This window comes from Oncorhynchus mykiss, chromosome 11 (genome assembly GCF_057628025.1).
Source record: "Oncorhynchus mykiss isolate SJ-2025 chromosome 11, ASM5762802v1, whole genome shotgun sequence".
Classification (NCBI taxonomy): Eukaryota; Metazoa; Chordata; class Actinopteri; order Salmoniformes; family Salmonidae; genus Oncorhynchus; species Oncorhynchus mykiss.
Genome location: NC_143032.1, coordinates 70370992 through 70390192, shown reverse-complemented (window position 1 = coordinate 70390192; position 19201 = coordinate 70370992). Strand labels below are relative to the sequence as shown.

The following is a 19201-nucleotide window of genomic DNA, read 5'->3' as shown; positions in this document are numbered from 1 at the left end:
GTGCTCAAACCACCTGGTTTATAATTAAGCAATAAGACCCAAGGAGGTGTGGTTTGAGGCCAATATATCACGGCTAATGGCTGTTCTTCTGTACGACGCAACATGGAGTGTCTGGATACAGCCATTAGCCGTGGTATATTGACCATATACCACTAACCCCCGAGGTGCCTTATTGCTATTATAAACTGGTTACTAAGGAAATTACAACAGTGCAAATTAATTTGTCATACCTGGCTTTCAGCCAATCAGCATTCAGGGCTCAAACCACCCATTCAGGGTTCCTGAGTGGCGCAGATGTCTAAGGGACTGCATCTCAGTGCTAGAGGCGTCACTACAGACCTTGGTTCCATTCCAGGCTGTATCACAACCGGCCGTGATTGGGAGTCACATAGGGTGGCCCACAATTGGCCCATCGTCGTTGGGGTTAGGCCGTCATTGTAAATAATAATTTGTTCTAAACTTACTTGCCTTGTTAAATTAAGGTTAATAAAAAAATATATAGAATAAATTGCACTGATTTATGTTGATCAATAACAGCATAGCATTTGATGATGCAGTTTACATAGCTTTGTAAACGCAGCTCCGTCCAGAGATCTAAACCAGAGCTACTGTTTACATTACATTAGCCCAGGGGTTCTTAAACTTTTTTAGCTCGAGACCCAAATGAGAAATTGGGCTGCCCCAAATCGTACTCCAATAACACAAATGAATAAGAAGTAGTGTACTTTCGTAAATGTCTTCCAGTGTGTCAGTCTGTTTTGGGTTGTAAATTCAAAGCGTTGTCAGATTGTCTGTTCGTAAATTCAAAGCGTTGTCAGATTGTCTGTTTGTAAATTCGAAGCGTTGTCAGATTGTCTGTTCGTAAATTCGAAGCGTTGTCAGATTGTCTGTTCGTAAATTCGAAGCGTTGTCAGATTGTCTGTTCGTAAATTCGAAGCGTTGTCAGATTGTCTGTTCGTAAATTCGAAGCGTTCGGCAGGTTGATCAGAGAGTTCTGACCTCACAATGGCAGTGTAGCACCCAAACTATTGAAATGTTGGCTAGGTTGCTAACTACTTCCAGACACAAATGCGAGAATACCTCACTGACCATTCTACTCGCCCTAGCAGAGCTGGTTTGGATGTTTTCTAGAGCGACTGTAAATGTGTTTTTGGCAACAATTGAATTACGTTTTTTTTGCCCACGTTTACTGCGCGTTTGTAAATGCATTAGTTATTCTGCGCCCTGGCACTCGAGAGTGCTCTGAAATCGGAGTAGTTAGTGAACTTACGAACGCACCTAGTGTGGCTACTTCACGTGCCTGTTATCAAACACGTATTTATGTTTTATTATGACATCTCAATAGAATGATATAGATCACTACGTGACAGAAACCTATTGAAAATCGACGATAAAACACAAATGTCGTACAGCAAAAGACAAGGCAGTATGCAGCCAGCGGATACAGAGCAGCCAACGATGCTGACTCTGCAAGAACAGCGACTCCGCATACAACAATTAGGTAAAAGTTATTTGTACACGGGTAGGCCTATTTCTGAGGGATAATACATGCACGTTTAGTGTAAACATTCAAACGATAACTAAGTGGAGTTCTAAACCACTGTAGCCTAGATAGCCAGGTAGCCAGGCATTCGATATATCAGTCACACCTTGACACAATTATTGATTCCGTGTTTGCCATGAGGTCGCATCGGCAAAGAGCGCCTGTACATTTTGGAAATATTTCTAATACATTTGTCATTTTCCCCCCTGCAAACATTGTTTTAAAAATATACATATATAGCGAATTAATATCAGAATCCACCACGGAGTTTCAAAACTGAAGTTGGCAAGCTAGCTAATGTGTTAGCTGGTTCGCTGGCAATTGTTTTGATTTGAATTGCCAGCCATCTGTCCGGAGGTTTAGCATGGAGAAAAGCCCGAAAGCAAGACGGCTGATGTGTTCACTGTAGTAAGGACTAAGTAACGAGGCTACTATTGAATTGTTAATGAAATGTGGCGTGCTTTCTGGCGTAGCCCTACCCAAGTAGGTGTTTCATTTAGGTAGTAGTGAAGCCTAGCTAGTTTGCTACACCTACAACGGAGTCCATGACCTGCAGTTGCTGAGCTCAAACTTCATCAGTCCTACTATATGGAGGCCAAACACAGACAAGGCGCCGTAATGGCTGCCTGCCACTGGACTTGCTCCAGAGACCATTGCGCTCCCCCTTTGACCACCTTCCGATGTTGCTTGACCACTCAAGTCATGAACTTTCCGACCGTCTCATTAGCCCAAACAATGCAGCCGGCAATACAATCGTGTCCCCGTGGACCGGTTAATACCAAAAACATCCATTCAGGCTGCAAAAGCATCGTTTTTCATCCATAACTAGATTTAATGGCGGGAAAATAGCAATACTTTCTTTAGAAAAACACAATTTTCCACAACAATGCTAATGCTACCTCCTGATGACTTGCACCCTACCCTGCATTCAGCCAGGACAGACTGCTGCAGCTGTATTGGCTGAACGCAACATGGGACAAGCGTTCCTAGGCATTAGCCACTTTAGCATGGTGGTGGAAAAAAAATGGTTTCATATAGAAAATACACATATTTCCGTATTTTTGTCCGCCTTCTCGCCATTAAATTGAGTTAAATAGGAAGTCAACGCCTTTACTGACTGTATAGAGAATGTTTTAGGTACGAACCGGTCCACGGATGATACAGTGTGTGTTTTTTTCTTGCTGCATACGATGCGTTTGGACGCAGATGCCGGTCTTTGAGCTGTCCTGTTATAACCTTCCATCTCATGAATTATGTTTTCTAAATTGCTTGTCTTTTTTACTGTTGCTTTAAAGTGCTTTGATATTCCTTATGTAATAAATAGCGCTATAAAAGTTGAATAAATTATTCTTAAAACATTTTTACTGCAAAATATATGATAGGCTGCATAAAATGTACTCCAATTTTTATTTCACCTTTATTTAACCAGGTAGGCTAGTTGAGAACAAGTTATCATTTGCAACTGCGACCTGGCCAAGATAAAGCAAAGCAGTTCGACACAAAACAACACAGAGTTACACAAAGAATAAACAAACATACAGTAGAAAAAGTCTATATACAGCATGTGCAAATGAGGTAGGATAAGGGAGTTAATAAAGGCAATAAATAGGCCATGGTGGCAAAGTAATTACAATATAGCAATTAAACACTGGAATGGTAGATGTGTAGAAGATGAATGTGCAAGTAGAGATACTGGGGTGCAAAGGAGCAAGATAAATAAATACAGTATGGGGATGAGGTAGTTGGATGGGCTATTTACAGATGGGCTATGTACAGGTGCAGTGATCTGTGAGTTGCTCTGACAGCTGGTGAGGGAGATATGAGTCTCCAGCTTCAGTGATTTCTGCAGTTTGTTCCAGTCATTGGCAGCAGAGAACTGGAAGGAAAGGCAGCCAAAGGAAGAATTGGCTTTGGGGGTGACCAGTGAGATATAACTGCTGGAGCGCGTGCTACAGGTGGGTGCTGTTATGGTGACCAGTGAGCTGAAATAAGGCGGGGCTTTACCTAGCAGAGACTTGTATATGACCTGGAGCCAGTGGGTTTGGTGACGAGTATGAAGCGAGACCTAGCCAACGAGAGTGTACAGGTTGCAGTGGTGGGTAGTATATGGGGCTTTGGTGACAAAACTGATGGCACTGTGATAGACTGCATCCAATTTGTTGAGTAGAGTGTTGGAGGCTATTTTGTAAATGACATTGCTGAAGTCGAGGATCGGTAGGATGGTCAGTTTTACGAGGGTATGTTTGGCAGCATGAGTGGTTTGTTGCGAAATAGGAAGCCGATTCTAGATGTCATTTTTGATTGGAGATGCTTAATGTGAGTCTGGAAGGAGAGTTTACAGTAACCAGACATCTAGGTATTTGTAGTTGTCCACATATTCTAAGTCAGAACCTTCCAGAGTCGTGATGCTGGACGGACGGGCAGTGATCGGTTGAAGAGCATGCATTTAGTTTTACTTGCAGTTGGGGGGTCACAGAAGGAGAGTTGTATGGCATTGAAGCTCGTCTGGAAGGCCAGAGGTATACAGAATGGTGTCGTCTGCGTAGATGTGGATCAGAGAATCACCAGCATCAAGTGTCATCATTGATGTATACAGAGAAGAGTTGGTCCGAGAATTGAACCCTGTGGCACCCCCATAGAGACTGCCAGAGGTCCGGACAACAGACCCTCCGATTTGACTCACTGAACTCTATCAAAGAAGTAGTTGGTGAACCAGGCGAGGCAATCATTTGAGAAACCAAGGCTGTTGAGTCTGCCGATAAGAATGTGGTGATTGACAAGAGTCGAAAGCCTTGGCCAGGTCTGTGAATACGGCTGCCAAGTAATCTCTCTTATTGATGGCGGTTATGATTAGAGGTCGACCGATTAATCAGAATGGCCGATTAATTAGGGCCGATTTCAAGTTTTCATAACAATCGGAAATCGGTATTTTTGGACACCGATTTGGCCGATTTAAAAATAATAATAATTTTACACCTTAATTTAATCTTTATTTAACTAGGCAAGTCAGTTAAGAACACATTCTTATTTCCAATGATGGCCTAGGAACAGTGGGTTAACAACCTTGTTCAGGGGCAGAACGACAGATTTTTACCTTGTCAGCTCAGAGATTCAATCTTGCAACCTTACAGTTAACTAGTCCAATGCTCTAACCAGCTGATTACATTGCACTCCACGAGGAGCCTGCCTGTTACGCAAATGCAGTAAGCCAAGGTAAGTTGCTAGCTAGCATTAAACTTATCTTATAAAGATCAATCATAATCACTAGTTAACTACACATGGTATGATATTACTAGTTTATCTAGCATGTCTTGCGTTGCATATAATCGATGCGTTGCGTATTCGTGAAAAAGGAATGTCATTGCTCCAATGTGTACCTAACCATAAACATCAATGCCTTTCTTAAAATCAAATCACAGAAGTATATATTTTAAGCCTACATATTTAGCTAAAAGAAATCCAGGTTAGCAGGCAATATTAACCAGGTTAAATTGTGTCACTTCTCTTGCGTTCATTGCACGCAGAGTCAGGGTATATGCAACAGTTTGGGCAGCCTGGCTCGTTGCGAACTAATTTGCCAGAATTTTACGTAATTATGACATAACATTGAAGGTTGTGCAATGTAACAGGAATATTTAGACTTATGGACGCCACCCGTTCGATAAAATACGGAACGGTTCCGTATTTCACTGAAAGAATAAACATCTTGTTTTCGAGATGATAGTTTCCGGATTCGACCATATTAATGACCAAAGGCTCGTATTTCTGTGTGTTATTATGTTCTAACTAAGTCTATGATTTGATAGAGCAGTCTGACTGAGCGGTGGTAGGCACCAGCAGGCTTGTTAGGGTTCCGTCAATCTAATCTGGTATCAGGATAAATATGACAATGAGTCACCGCATTGTATGCTATGTATTTTTTATTAGCTAAGCAATAAGTGGTAAATGCAATTTTCGTATATACGGGCTCTGTCACACCTCGCAGGGCAAAACAGAGAACTGACTTGTTCCTGACAAAAATATTATAAAATACTCTGATGACGGAAGTAGTTCCTGCTTCCGAGCCGGCCTGTCAGAGTAGAGACTGGGCGTGGTTTAAACTCACCAGCCTATCGTTGATTGTTGGCGCACAGGCTGGTCCCAGCCTCCTAGGCGCTTCTATATCGTTTAGGACCTTGAGCGTGACTGAGGTGCACCCATGACCAGCTCTGAAACCAGATTGCATAGCGGAGAAGGTACGGTGGGATTCAAAATGGTCGGTAATCTGTTTGTTAACTTGACTTTCGAAGACCTTAGAAAGGCAGGGTAGGATAGATATAGTTCTGTAGCAGTTTGGGTCTAAGGTGTCTCCCCCTTCGAAGAAGGGGATGACCGCGGCAGCTTTCCAATCTTTGGGAATCTCAGACGATACGAAAGAGAGGTTGAACAGGCTAGTAATAGGGGTTGCAACAATTTCGACAGATCATTTTAGAAAGAGAGGGTCCAGATTGTTTAGCCCAGCTGATTTGAAGGGGTCCAGATTTTGCAGCTCTTTCAGAACATCAGCTATCTGGATTTGGGTGAAGGAGAAATGGGGGAGGCTTGGGCGAGTTGCTGTGGGGGGTGGAGGGCTGTTGATCGGTGTAGGGGTAGCCAGGTGGAAAGCATGGCCAGCTGTAGAAAAATGCTTATTGAAATTGTCAATTATAGTGGATTTATCGGTGGAGACAGTGTTTCCTAGCCTCAGTGCAGTGGGCAGCTGGGAGGAGGTGCTCTTATTCTCCATGGACTTCAGTGTCCCAGAACTTTTTTAGTTTGTGCTACAGGATGCACATTTCTGCTTGAAAAAGCTAGCCTTAGCTTTCCTAACTGCCTGTGTATATTTGTTCCTAATTTCCCTGACAAGTTGCATATCACGGGGGCTATTCGATGCTAATGCAGAATGCCACAGGATGTTTTTGTGCTGGTCAAGGGCAGTTAGGCCTGGAGAGAACCAAGGTCTATATTTGTTCCTGGTTCTACATTTTTGAATGGTGCATGCTTATTTAAGATGGTGAGGAAGGCACTTTTAAAGAATAACCAGGCATCCTCTACTGCCAATCAAATGCTCTATAGATTGCAATTATTTTATTAATCACCCCTCTCTCAATGACTTCTGTTCCCTGTATATGATGTTCAGAGCGGCAGGCCCAGGCAGAGTACAGTGCTGCCAAGGATATTTTAGAGAATGATCAGAAAGCCCCACGTGGTGGAACGACCCTGAGCAGGTTACTGTCCAAGCCAGGACTGTCAATGGAGGTACATATACACTGAACAAAAATATAAACGCAACATGTAAAGTTTTGGACCCATGTTTCATGAGCTGAAATAAAGGATCCCAGAAATGTTCCATTCACACAAAAAGCTTATTTCTCTCAAATATATATATTTTTCGCACACATTTGTTTACATCCCTATTAGTAAGCATTTCTCCTTTGCCAATATAATCCATCCACCTGACAGGTGTGGCATATCAACAAGCTGATTAAACAGCATGATCATTACACTGGTACACCTTGCATTTTTGTACAATAAAAGGCCATTCTAAAATGTGCAGTTTTGTCACACAGCACAAAGCCACAGATGTCTCAAGTAGGAAGGAAAGGAATGTCCATCAGAGCTGTTGCCAGATAATATAATGTTAATTTCCCTACTATAAGCCACCTCCAATGTAATTTTAGAGAATTTGGCAGTAAGCCCAATAGCCTCACAACCGCAGACCACATGTAACAATGTCAGCTCAAGACCTCCACATCTGGTTTCTTCACCTGCGGTATCATCTGAGACCAACTACCCAGACAGCTGATGAAACTGTGGTTTTGCACAACTGATTATTTTCTGCACAAAACTGTCAGAAACGTCTCAGGGAAGCTCTTCTCGTCGTCCATACCAGGGTCTTGACCTGACTGCAGTTTGGTGTCGTAACTGACTTCATTGGGCAAATTCTGACCTTCGATGGCCACTGGCACGCTGGAGAAGTGTGATCTTCATGGTGGAATTCCTGTTTCAACTGTACTGGGCAGAGAGCGTGTATGGCATCGTGTGGGCGAGCGGTTTGCTGATGTCAACGTTGTGAACAGAGTGCCACATGGTGGCGATGGGATTATGGTATGGGCAGACAAACTACGGACAACGAACACAGTTGCATTTTAACGATGGCAATTTTAATGCACAGAGATACCGTGACAAGATCCTAAGGCCCATTGTCGTGCCATTCATCCGCCGCCATCACTTCATGTTTCAGTATGATAATGCATGGTCTTATGTCGCAAGGATCTTCACACAATTCCAGGAACTGAAAATGTCCCAGTTATTCCATGGCCTGCATACTCACCAGACATGTTACCCATTGAGCAAGTTTGGGATGCTCTGGTCAATGTGTATGACAACATGTTCCAGTTCCCGCCAATATCCAGCAACTTCGCACAGCCATTAAAGAGGAGTGGGACAACATTCCACAGGCCACAATCAACAGCCTTATCAACTCTATGCGAAGGAGATGTATCGCGCTGCATGAGGCAAATGGTGGTCATACCAGACACTGACTGGTTTTCTGATCCAGGCCCCTACTTTTTTTTTTTAAAGGTATCTGTGATCAACAGATGCGTATTTGTATTCCCTGTCATGTGAAATCCATAATTAGGGATAAGTATTTATATTGACTGAATTCCTTATATGAATTGTAACTGTAATATGTTTGCATGCTGTGTTTACATTTTTGTTCAGTTTAACTTCAACTCAGGCAGAGAGAGAGAGGTGGCAAGCTTGTAATGACCTGTGCGTAGACAATATTAGCTTAGTATGAAGGCATCACATTTTTGGAAGAGCCCAGTTGTATATGCCGGTTTGTACATAATATGCTTGCATATCTCTGTGTGTAGAGCATTGTGGAGCGGGAGAAGCGTAGGCGGTGTACTCTGATAGAGCAGCACAACGGGTTGCAGTGTTCTGTGAGGGCCAAGGGGTCTCAGCTGCTGGAGATGGAGCAGGCCATGAAAGCCCTGGAGCTGGACTCCAATAAGGACGGAGACGAGCAGCACTACGACCAGGTGACTCCACTATATAGTTAGGGTGTCATTTGACAGACTCAATTGTCCCCAAAAACTTAGAAGAAAGCAAATGTCAAGGTTTAGCACCATGGACAGCACCACTCACACAACTGTTCAGTTTATTAAGATGCCCATTAGCTACTGCGCATGCGGTAACTACTCTTCCTGGGGTCCACATAAAACGTACAAATACAGTTGAAGTCAGAAGTTTGCATACACTTAGGTTGGAATCATTTCAACAACCACAAATTTCTTGTTAACAAACTATAGTTTTGGAAAGTCGTTTAGCACATCTACTTTGTGCATGACACAAGCAATTTTTTCAACAATTGTTTACAGACAGATTATTTCACTGTATCACAATTCCAGTGGGTCAGAAGTTTACATACACCAAGTTGACTGTGCCTTTAAACAGCTTGGAAAATTCCAGAAAATTATGTCATGGCTTTAGAAGCTTCTGATACAGTGCCTTGCGAAAGTATTCGGCCCCCTTGAACTTTGCGACCTTTTGCCACATTTCAGGCTTCTAACATAAAGATATAAAACTGTATTTTTTTGTGAAGAATCAACAACAAGTGGGACACAATCATGAAGTGGAACGACATTTATTGGATATTTCAAACTTTTTTAACAAATCAAAAACTGAAAAATTGGGCGTGCAAAATGATTCAGCCCCTTTACTTTCAGTGCAGCAAACTCTCTCCAGAAGTTCAGTGAGGATCTCTGAATGATCCAATGTTGACCTAAATGACTAATGATGATAAATACAATCCACCTGTGTGTAATCAAGTCTCCGTATAAATGCACCTGCACTGTGATAGTCTCAGAGGTCCGTTAAAAGCGCAGAGAGCATCATGAAGAACAAGGAACACACCAGGCAGGTCCGAGATACTGTTGTGAAGAAGTTTAAAGCCGGATTTGGATACAAAAAGATTTCCCAAGCTTTAAACATCCCAAGGAGCACTGTGCAAGCGATAATATTGAAATGGAAGGAGTATCAGACCACTGCAAATCTACCAAGACCTGGCCGTCCCTCTAAACTTTCAGCTCATACAAGGAGAAGACAGAGATCAGACCTGCAGCCAAGAGGCCCATGATCACTCTGGATGAACTGCAGAGATCTACAGCTGAGGTGGGAGACTCTGTCCATAGGACAACAATCAGTCGTATATTGCACAAATCTGGCCTTTATGGAAGAGTGGCAAGAAGAAAGCCATTTCTTAAAGATATCCATAAAATGTGTCGTTTAAAGTTTGCCACAAGCCACCTGGGAGACACACCAAACATGTGGAAGAAGGTGCTCTGGTCAGATGAATCCAAATTTGCACTTTTTGGCAACAATGCAAAACGTTATGTTTGGCGTAAAAGCAACACAGCTGAACACACCATCCCCACTGTCAAACATGGTGGTGGCAGCATCATGGTTTGGGCCTGCTTTTCTTCAGCAGGGACAGGGAAGATGGTTAAAATTTATGGGAAGATGGATGGAGCCAAATACAGGACCATTCTGGAAGAAAACCTGATGGAGTCTGCAAAAGACCTGAGACTGGGACGGAGATTTGTCTTCCAACAAGACAATGATCCAAAACATAAAGCAAAATCTACAATGGAATGGTTCAAAAATAAACATATCCAGGTGTTAGAATGGCCAAGTCAAAGTCCAGACCTGAATCCAATCGAGAATCTGTGGAAAGAACTGAAAACTGCTGTTCACAAATGCTCTCCATCCAACCTCACTGAGCTCGAGCTGTTTTGCAAGGAGGAATGGGAAAAAAATTCAGTCTCTCGATGTGCAAAACTGATAGAGACATACCCCAAGCGACTTACAGCTGTAATCTCAGCAAAGGTGGCGCTACAAAGTATTAACTTAAGGGGGCTGAATAATTTTGCACACCCAATTTTTCAGTTTTTGATTTGTTAAAAAAGTTTGAAATATCCAATAAATGTCGTTCCACTTCATGATTGTGTCCCACTTGTTGTTGATTCTTCACAAAAAAATACAGTTTTATATCTTTATGTTTGAAGCCTGAAATGTGGCAAAAGGTCGCAAAGTTCAAGGGGGCCGAATACTTTCGCAAGGCACTGTAAGCTAATTGACATCATGAGTCAATTGGAGGTGTACCTGTGGATGTATTTCAAGGCCTACCTTCAAGCTCAGTGCCTCTTTGCTTGACATCATGGGAAAATCAAAAGAAATCAGCCAAGACCTCAGAAAAAAAATAGACCTCCACAAGTCTGGTTCATCCTTGGGAGCAATTTCCAAATGCCTGAAGGTACCACGTTCATCTGTACAAACAATAGTACGCAAGTATAAACACCATGGGACCACGCAGCCGTCATACCGCTCAGGAAGGAGACGTGTTCTGTCTCCTAGAGATGAACGTACTTTGGTGCGAAAAGTGAAAATCAATCCCAGAACAACAGCAAAATACCTTGTGAAGATGCTGGAGGAAACAGGTACAAAAGTATCTATATCCATAGTAAAATGATTCCTATATCGACATAACCGGAAAGGAAGCTCAGCAAGGAAGAAGCCACTGCTCCAAAACTGCCATAAAAAAGCCAGACTACAGTTTGCAACTGCATATGGGGACAAAGATCATACTTTTTGGAGAAATGTCCTCTGGTCTGATGAAACAAAAATAGAACTGTTTGGCCATAATGACCATCGTTAAGTTTGGAGGAAAAAGGGGGAGGCTTGCAAGCCGAAGAACACCGTCCTAACCGTGAAGCACGGGGGTGGCAGCATCATGTTGTGGGGGTGCTTTGCTGCAGGAGGGACTGGTGCACTTCACAAAATAGATGGCGTCATGAGGAAGGAAAATTACGTGGATATATTGAAGCAACATCTCAAGACATCAGTCAGGAACAAGGAGGCCTACAAACCTGACTCAGTTACACCAGCTCTGTCAGGAGGAATGGGCCAATACTCACCCAACTTATTGTGGGAAGTTTGTGGAAGGCTTCCCGAAACGTTTGACCCAAGTTAAACAATTTAAAGGCAATGCTACCAAATACTAATTGTGTATGTAAACTTCTGACCCATTGCAAATGTGATGAAAGAAATAAAAGTTGAAATAAATCATTCTCTCTATTATTCTGACATTTCGCATTCTTAAAATTTAATGGTGATCCTAACTGATCTAAGACAGGGAATTTTTACTAGGATTAAATTGTGAAATTAGTTTAAATGTGATTGGCTAAGGTGTATGTAAATTTACAACTTCAACTGTACATGACAAATTACAGAACACTAATAGACAACAAAAAAACTGTTTTTGTAGGAAAGACACCAAGAGACAAAAATAGTATTTACACACTTCATATACAGGACAATTTAATAAAATATTTAGAAAGAGGAGAGGCACTGTGGTGTTGGTGTGTGAATGGCCTTGTGCAAGTTGATATTGAGTGACCATGACTTATGATACCCACGTGAATGATGTCTCGGATCCAAGCATTTACACTGCACAGTAATTGGCTTGATATGTTTTTTTATTGTTGACATTTCTGTCTACCATGGCAGCGTGTGAGAGAGCTGGAGAACAGTCTAGAAAAGATGACCATCAAAATCACAGAGGCTGAGAGGATCCAAAAAACCTACCTGCGAGTCTGCGACCACCTCCATCGGGTCTGTAACACTAATACATTCACAAATATCATCCTTTCTTTGTGGACATTGAATTAAATAAAATTGTTAACATTGAATTCAAGTCTCCTTTGGGAGATATACTCCAGTCAGTGTAATCCCGATCAACAGACCAGTGACTAGGAAGGACTGGCAAAGTGGCTCAAATGGCATCCTATTCCCTATACAGTGCACTTCCCTTGACAAAAGCCTTATGGGCCATGGTCAAAAGTAGTGCACTACAGAGCCATCTATTTAGATAGTTGGGCCAATGCGGTTTTTGGATTATGACGCATTTACATGACACTTCAACGTTCTATGGCAGCCATGTTAGCGCTCATTAACATTACATAGGGAATATTTAAACAACGCTACAACTGAATGTCTAGAATTAGAATAATATTCAACATTCTAAATATATGGCTCAGGTGCACTATGTAGGGAATAGGTGCCATTTGGGATACAGACAAATCTAGGTCCAATGTAACCTGGGGTTGGGTTGTTTGTTCCTGGTTCAGGAGGTGCGTGAGATGCCCATGGCTCTGGATCAGCTGCAGAATGCAGTGGTCAGCGGGCAGACAGAGCTGGGAAAGGTGGCCCACATGTCTCACACCGCAGTGGCTGCTGTGGACTGCACTAAGGTAAGGCAAATTGGGGGTCCAGTAACTTTTAGCCCCCACTTGCCTATTTTGGGATGTTTACATTTGAATAACATTATCTTCGGTCACGTCTTTGTATGAATGGGGAAAAAATAAGAGAAAAAAGGTAAGGCTCGTTTGAATACCGGCCAGGATGTGTGCATGTCTTTTCACACTACATTAGTAGAATGTGTGTATGTCTCTCTGTCTTTCGCCTTGAGTCAGCTGGTTCAGATGGAGAGACAGCTAATGGTGGAACGCAGGATGATGGAGAAGGAGTTGAGTGAAAGGAGGGGAGTGAAAGAGAAGGAGGTGGAGGGTCGGCTGGAGAGAGAGAGGGAGGGAGAGCGACGAAGCAGCAAAGGAGCTCAGAAGTTGAAAGAGCAGGTAAGAGAGAGAGACAGAGGGAGGGAGGGAGAGAGCGGGCTGGACCTGTGGGGAACAGAGAACGAGAAAGAGAGGGAGGGAGGGAGAGAGAGAGCGGGCTGGACCTGTGGGGAACAGAGAGCGAGAAAGAGAGGGAGGGAGGGCAAAAAGAGGGAGGGAGGTAGGGAGAGGGATGGGCCTGTGGGGAACCGAGAGCAAGAGAGAGAGGGAGAAAGAGAGGGATGGGGAACAGAGAGTGAGAAAGAGACAATAGGGAAAGAAAAAGGGAGAGGGAGACAGAGGGATGGACCTGTGGAGAGAGAAAGAGGGAGGGATGGGTCTGTGGGGAACAGAACAAGAGGGAGAGAGAGAGAGGGATAGACCTGTGGGGAGAGAAAGAGGGAGGGGTGGGTCTGTGGGGAACAGAGAACAAGAGGGAGGGAGAGAGAGAGAGGGATGAACCTGTGGGGAGAGAAAGAGGGACGGATGGGTCTGTGGGGAACAGAGAACAAGAGGGAGGGAGGGAGAGAGAGAGAGGGATAGACCTGTGGGGAGAGAAAGAGGGAGGGATGGGTCTGTGGGGAACAGATAACAAGAGGGAGGGAGAGAGAGAGAGAGGGATGGACCTGTGGGGAGAGAAAGAGGGAGGGATGGGTCTGTGGGGAATAGAGAGAACAAGAGGGAGGGAGAGAGAGAGCGAGAGAGAGAGACAGGAACCTGTGGGGGAGAGAAAGAGGGAGGGGTGGGTCTGTGGGGAACAGAACAAGAGGGAGAGAGAGAGAGGGATAGACCTGTGGGGAGAGAAAGAGGGAGGGGTGGGTCTGTGGGGAACAGAGAACAAGAGGGAGGGAGAGAGAGAGAGGGATGAACCTGTGGGGAGAGAAAGAGGGACGGATGGGCCTGTGGGGAACAGAGAGAACAAGAGGGAGGGGGAGAGAGAGAGAGGGAGGGACCTGTGGGGAACAGAGAGCTAGAAAAAGAAAGAGTGATTGAAAGGGAATATTTAAAGTGAAAGAACACATTAGTCAAGAGCTGGAATGGGCAACTATGATGGGGCCACAAAAAAACTGAACTCATCATGAGGGGCCACAGTGACTCTGCATACCCACATCCATACCCACACATACAGTCTGAGCCGGCCCTAAGCAACATTTTGTTGGGGATAACTTGCAAGAAGAATTTTTTTGCGGCCCGCACTTGACAACGAAGAGAAAATAAGTTTTAGAGCTAATTTCCTGCAATTCTATACATTTTGCCATGTGAGCAGATGTAGCAATTTTATAATTCATTTCATTCAATTCTAGACATTTTGCCATGGGGCGGAGAGAAAAAGTAACAGTTTTTAATATAATATTTGATTGAGTGGTTAACAAAATCAATGGAGGCCCCCGGTCGGTAATTAGACCATGATTACTACTGGCAGCTAGACTAACTTACCAAACTAAAAAATGTTAGCTGACATGGGCTCCTTGAGTGACTGTCAGTGACTGACATGATGAGAAAAACTGCTGATGCACAACCAAATTTCGAAATTGTAACTTGTGTATTATACTATTCTAACTCTCAACAGTAAGTTGAGACCCCGACTGAGTAAAACAATTAAATAAATAAAACATTCGGAATTGATCCGCAAGCTTACAAAAGAGGGACCAGTTGCCCATCTCTGGTCCAGAAGGATGTCTATTGCAGTCAATGAGCGTTGTTGTTTTGCAGGTTCGAAGAGGGACTATCAGAGAGGGACTGGCTGAAGAGTCGGCTCATATCAGAGGTACTATGACAGGGGATCGTTCACCAAAGACACTTATGTATTCAAATAAATACAGTGAATACTAAGCACCAGATCACCCATGTCCAGATAGTACTCTAGCCTGAAGGCAATAATATTCTGAATCATACATCATTTGCATGAGAAAAGGCAATATGCGCACATACGATATCCATTTTTCTTGTGCTCACATTTTATTTCCCCATGTTGAGCAGGGAGATGATGAAATTATGTGTGTCTGTGTTGTGTTCTCCTCCTGCAGCCCAGCAGACCGCCCCTGTCTCCACTACTCCCCAGTCCATAGTCAAACTGGTGGAGGATATTGATGCTCTGAGAGAAGCTCTCAGCTGCACTGATCTGCAGGTATGGTAGCCCACGTGGATCATTTAGCCCTATTATATGCAGTATCTAATAAGCACTCTAATAAGCAACGCATTACCTATTATTCATCTTACCTTTTTATGTAAGCCACTGTTGCAAACAGCACTTTATGTCCCGTGACACATTGATGTAGGCGTTTCATTTTATTGAGTTATATTGCAGTCAGAGGAGCCTAGTGAGGGGGGGCGGCTCATAATAATGAATGGAATAGAGTAATTGGAATGGTATTAAACACATGGAAACTTTGATGTGTTTGAGACCTTACGTGAAAACCACATGAATTTCACGTGAACATGTGAAGTGTTCCAAAAACACGTTCTCATGTGAAGTTAATGGGATAACGTGACAACATGTAAAGCAACATGTGATAGCATGAAACTACACATATGAAAACGTGATCACTTGTTACAGAAAAAACAAAGGTAGTGAAACAAACCCCAAGACTGGTAACTTGCCTGATAGTCTCTGAACAAAAATGTAATCCACACTGGTATAAGGCTTCAAAGTGTTTAATAGGACAACGTTTCTCCCCCAAACTGGATCTTTGTCAGGGCTAATTGCTCACCAAGTACCACTGTATATACGTGGACTTCCTGGGCTGCCGAACTTGAGTTGGGCATCCTGTCAACATGGCAGTCAGGTGCTTGGTAGTCTCTTTGAGCTGACTATGTGTCCACCTGTTCACCCGTTTCTCTGTCCTCTGTGTAGGAGCTGGAAACACGGCTGGTCTCTCAGAAGGCCATCAGGGAGCAGCTGCACAACCAAATGACCCAGTGTGAGGAGCTGGTCAGGCAGAGCATGGAGACCTTTGCTGCCTTGGAGCTCCAGTACGCCCAGCTCAAGTTCAGCGCTGGGCCCAGCTCTGACAGGTACAGTAGACCTACACAGAAGAGTGGTACTCCTGTGTCATCCATGGAAAAAGAGGAAAAGATCTGAAGAGACTTCAGATCTCGAGCCTCAGACTCACCCTGTTTATCTAAAGGTTTGAGCGGCTGAAGGAGGAAATGCAGGCGGAGCTTGAGCAGGAAGAGGAGCGTTGCAGCCATTGGGAGGACAAGCTTGGAAAGGCCCAATCAGTGCTACATGGGGTGGAGAAGGGTGTCAACAACCTGTTCTTCAGGATGAGCTGCGTGCAAGTGAAGGTAGCCATTTTATCCCTTTCTTTATATCCAGTGCATTCAGAAAGTATTCAGACCCCTTGACTTGTTCCACATTTTGTTACGTTACAGTTTTATTCTAAAATGGATTAAATCATTTTTTCACCCTCAATCTACACACAATACCCCATAATGACAAAGCAAACAACCTTTATTGTTTTTAGATTTTTGCAAATGTATAAAAAATAAATAAATGGAAATACGACATTTACATAAGTATTCAGACCCTTTACTCAGTACTTTGTTGAAGCACCTTCGGCAGTGATTACAGCCTCGAGTCTTCTTGGTTATGATGCTACAAGCATGGCACATCTGTATTTGGGGAGTTTCTCCCATTCTTCTCAGCAGATCCTTTCAAGCTCTGTCAGATTGGATGGGGAGCATCTCTGCACAGCTATTTTCAGGTCTCTCCAGAGATGTTTCGGGTTCAAGTCCAGTCTCTGGCTGGGCCACTCAAGAACATTCAGAGACTTGTCCCTAAGCCACTCCTGCGTTGTCTTGGCTGTGTGCTTAGGGTCGTTGTTCTGTTGGAAGGTGAACCTTCGCCCCAATCTGAGATCCTGAGTGCTCTGGAGCAGGTTTTCATTAAGGATCTCTCTGTACTTTGCTCCGTTCATCTTTCCCTTGATCCTGACTAGTCTGTGCCTCGACACAATCCTGCCTCGAAGCTCTACGGACAATTCCTTCGACCTCATGGCTTGGTTTTTGCTCTGACATGCACTCTAACCTGTGGGACCTTATATAGACAAGCGTGTGCCTTTTCAAATAATGTCCAATCAATTGAATTAACCACAGTTGGACTCCAATCTAGTTGTAGATGGACAGTTCAGTCTCATCTGGCCCTTTCTTGGTCACCATGAAAAACGAAGCCCTGGTCACCTATCAGCCAGAGGCTCTGTTCTTTACTACTACCGTTCTCATTAAACATGCCAGCCCTTGGAGAGGATTCTAAACCAAATGTCTGTCTTGTTATAGGACTCTCCCAGGGAGTTGGGGGGTCTGGATGCAATAGAGAAGCTGAGGGAAATCGGCGCCCGTCTGCCCACACTGCAGACCACAGCTTCAGAGAAGACCAAGGAAAACACAGCTGACCATGAGAAGGTGAAACACTGGTTTACTTTCTTTCCTCAGCCCTCATCTCTCTCTACCTCTTTTCTGTGAGCCTGAATCTCTCCCCTCTGATCTCACCCCCTCCCCTCTCACCTCAGGTGTGGAGCTTCCTGGAGCAGAGCACCATGATGGAGCCCAGGAACTACAAGAGGGCCAGCAGCCCTGTGTATGACAGTACCTCAGAAGGTATGCCTTTTTGGGGGTGTATGGTTATGCATGGTTTTTCAGTATATTGTAAACAAAATCTTATTATTAACAGCAGGAGGCCATTGCTGTACATTTCCATAATGGCTGTTGAGTGCTTGGCTAATGGTGTTTGCATATTGTGTGTAATACCTCTGGTTCCACCTGCTCCTCACTGCTCCTCTCCTCCTTCTCAGATACATTCCAGTTCCGCGGTCAGGAGGAGGACTGCTCCATGTCTCGCGATGAGATCAAGCGTCGCAGCATCCAGCTGATCGAGGTGCACCAGCCAAAGAAGAAAGCCCAGAAGAGCAACACAAAGAGCTAGAGACAAGCTCCAGCTGTGGCCCTCTATATCCTACAGGGAGTAAACCTGAGGAAATAATAAACAGGCTCATAGTATGATTTTACTTTTTTTGTCTACTTTATACCGGAGTTAGTTACTGCTATGATTAAAGTGGAACTGACAGCGTTTTAGCTACATGAAATCATATTATAATCTGTTCATATACATCCCCAGAAAGAATGACACCTTTCGTGATATCCAAATGGTAGTTATAGTCCTGTCCCATCACTGAGAGCCAAACGTCCTCCGAAACACGACCCTGCCAAGCCGCACTGCTTCTTGACACACTGCTCCCTTAACCCGGAAGCCAGCCGCACCAATGTTTTGGAGGAAACCCCGTACAGCTGGCAACAGAAGCCAACGTGCATGCGCCCGGCCGCCACAAGGAGTCGCTAGAGTGCGATGGGACAAAGATATCCCAGCCGGCCAAATCTTCCCCTTACCTGGACGACGCTGGACCAATTGTGCGCCGCCTCATGGTTCTCACTGTCCCGGGCGGCTGCAACACAGCCCGGGATCGAACCCAGATCTGTAGTGACTCTAGCACCAATCAGTGCTATAGACCGCTGCGCCACCGGGAGGCATGAGACACTTTTTATTTAAATAATTTTTTTAAACATTTTCTGACAAACAAGCACTTCGATATGGTCATTTTCATAAATGTATAGAATGTTTGGGAATGATGTTTTGTAAGGCTTTTGTGAAAATTCTATAGCAATACAGAGTGGGAAAGCAACCGTGTATATAGACAATTAATAGACTGCAGTAAATAAAACCAAATAAAAACATCTGTCTTGTCCAGGACAGGAGTCTACACAGACGGGTACATAGCCAATCAGAGCTACAGTAGACCTAAATGCAAACAAGCCATTTGCCACATGGGCCTGCCATCATTCACTTTAAACTGGACTGTGTGTTTACAGGCAGTAGCAACAGTGTGACATTAGATTAGAATGCATTCGCCAAAAGCCACTAAATACACCTGAATGGATTTCTGCTAACATGTAAATACCACTG

General features: G+C 43.9%; 1 protein-coding gene across 1 annotated transcript; it reads left to right on the top strand.

Annotated features, from left to right (window-relative positions):
* The first annotated feature begins 986 nt into the window (after positions 1-986).
* On the top strand, positions 987-18243 carry LOC110536290 (coiled-coil domain-containing protein 183). Its single transcript, XM_021622013.3, has 12 exons — positions 987-1501; positions 6702-6820; positions 8443-8610; positions 12137-12241; positions 12757-12879; positions 14956-15010; positions 15270-15370; positions 16097-16257; positions 16371-16530; positions 17521-17646; positions 17754-17841; positions 18036-18243. The coding sequence occupies exons 1-12, from the start codon at positions 1402-1404 to the stop codon at positions 18164-18166; spliced, it is 1437 nt and encodes a 478-aa protein (XP_021477688.3). The 5' UTR covers positions 987-1401; the 3' UTR covers positions 18167-18243.
* Positions 18244-19201: the final 958 nt, after the last annotated feature.

What these genes read in the sequence shown, in the direction of transcription:
- LOC110536290 (XM_021622013.3), top strand. Translation starts at nt 1,402, where the DNA reads ATGTCGTACAGCAAAAGACAAGGCAGTATGCAGCCAGCGGATACAGAG. An exon ending in CTGCTGTGGACTGCACTAAG is followed by an intron (nt 12,880 to 14,955) that starts GTAAGGCAAATT and finishes GTTGTTTTGCAG; the next exon opens with GTTCGAAGAGGGACTATCAG. An exon ending in TGAGCTGCGTGCAAGTGAAG is followed by an intron (nt 16,531 to 17,520) that starts GTAGCCATTTTA and finishes GTCTTGTTATAG; the next exon opens with GACTCTCCCAGGGAGTTGGG.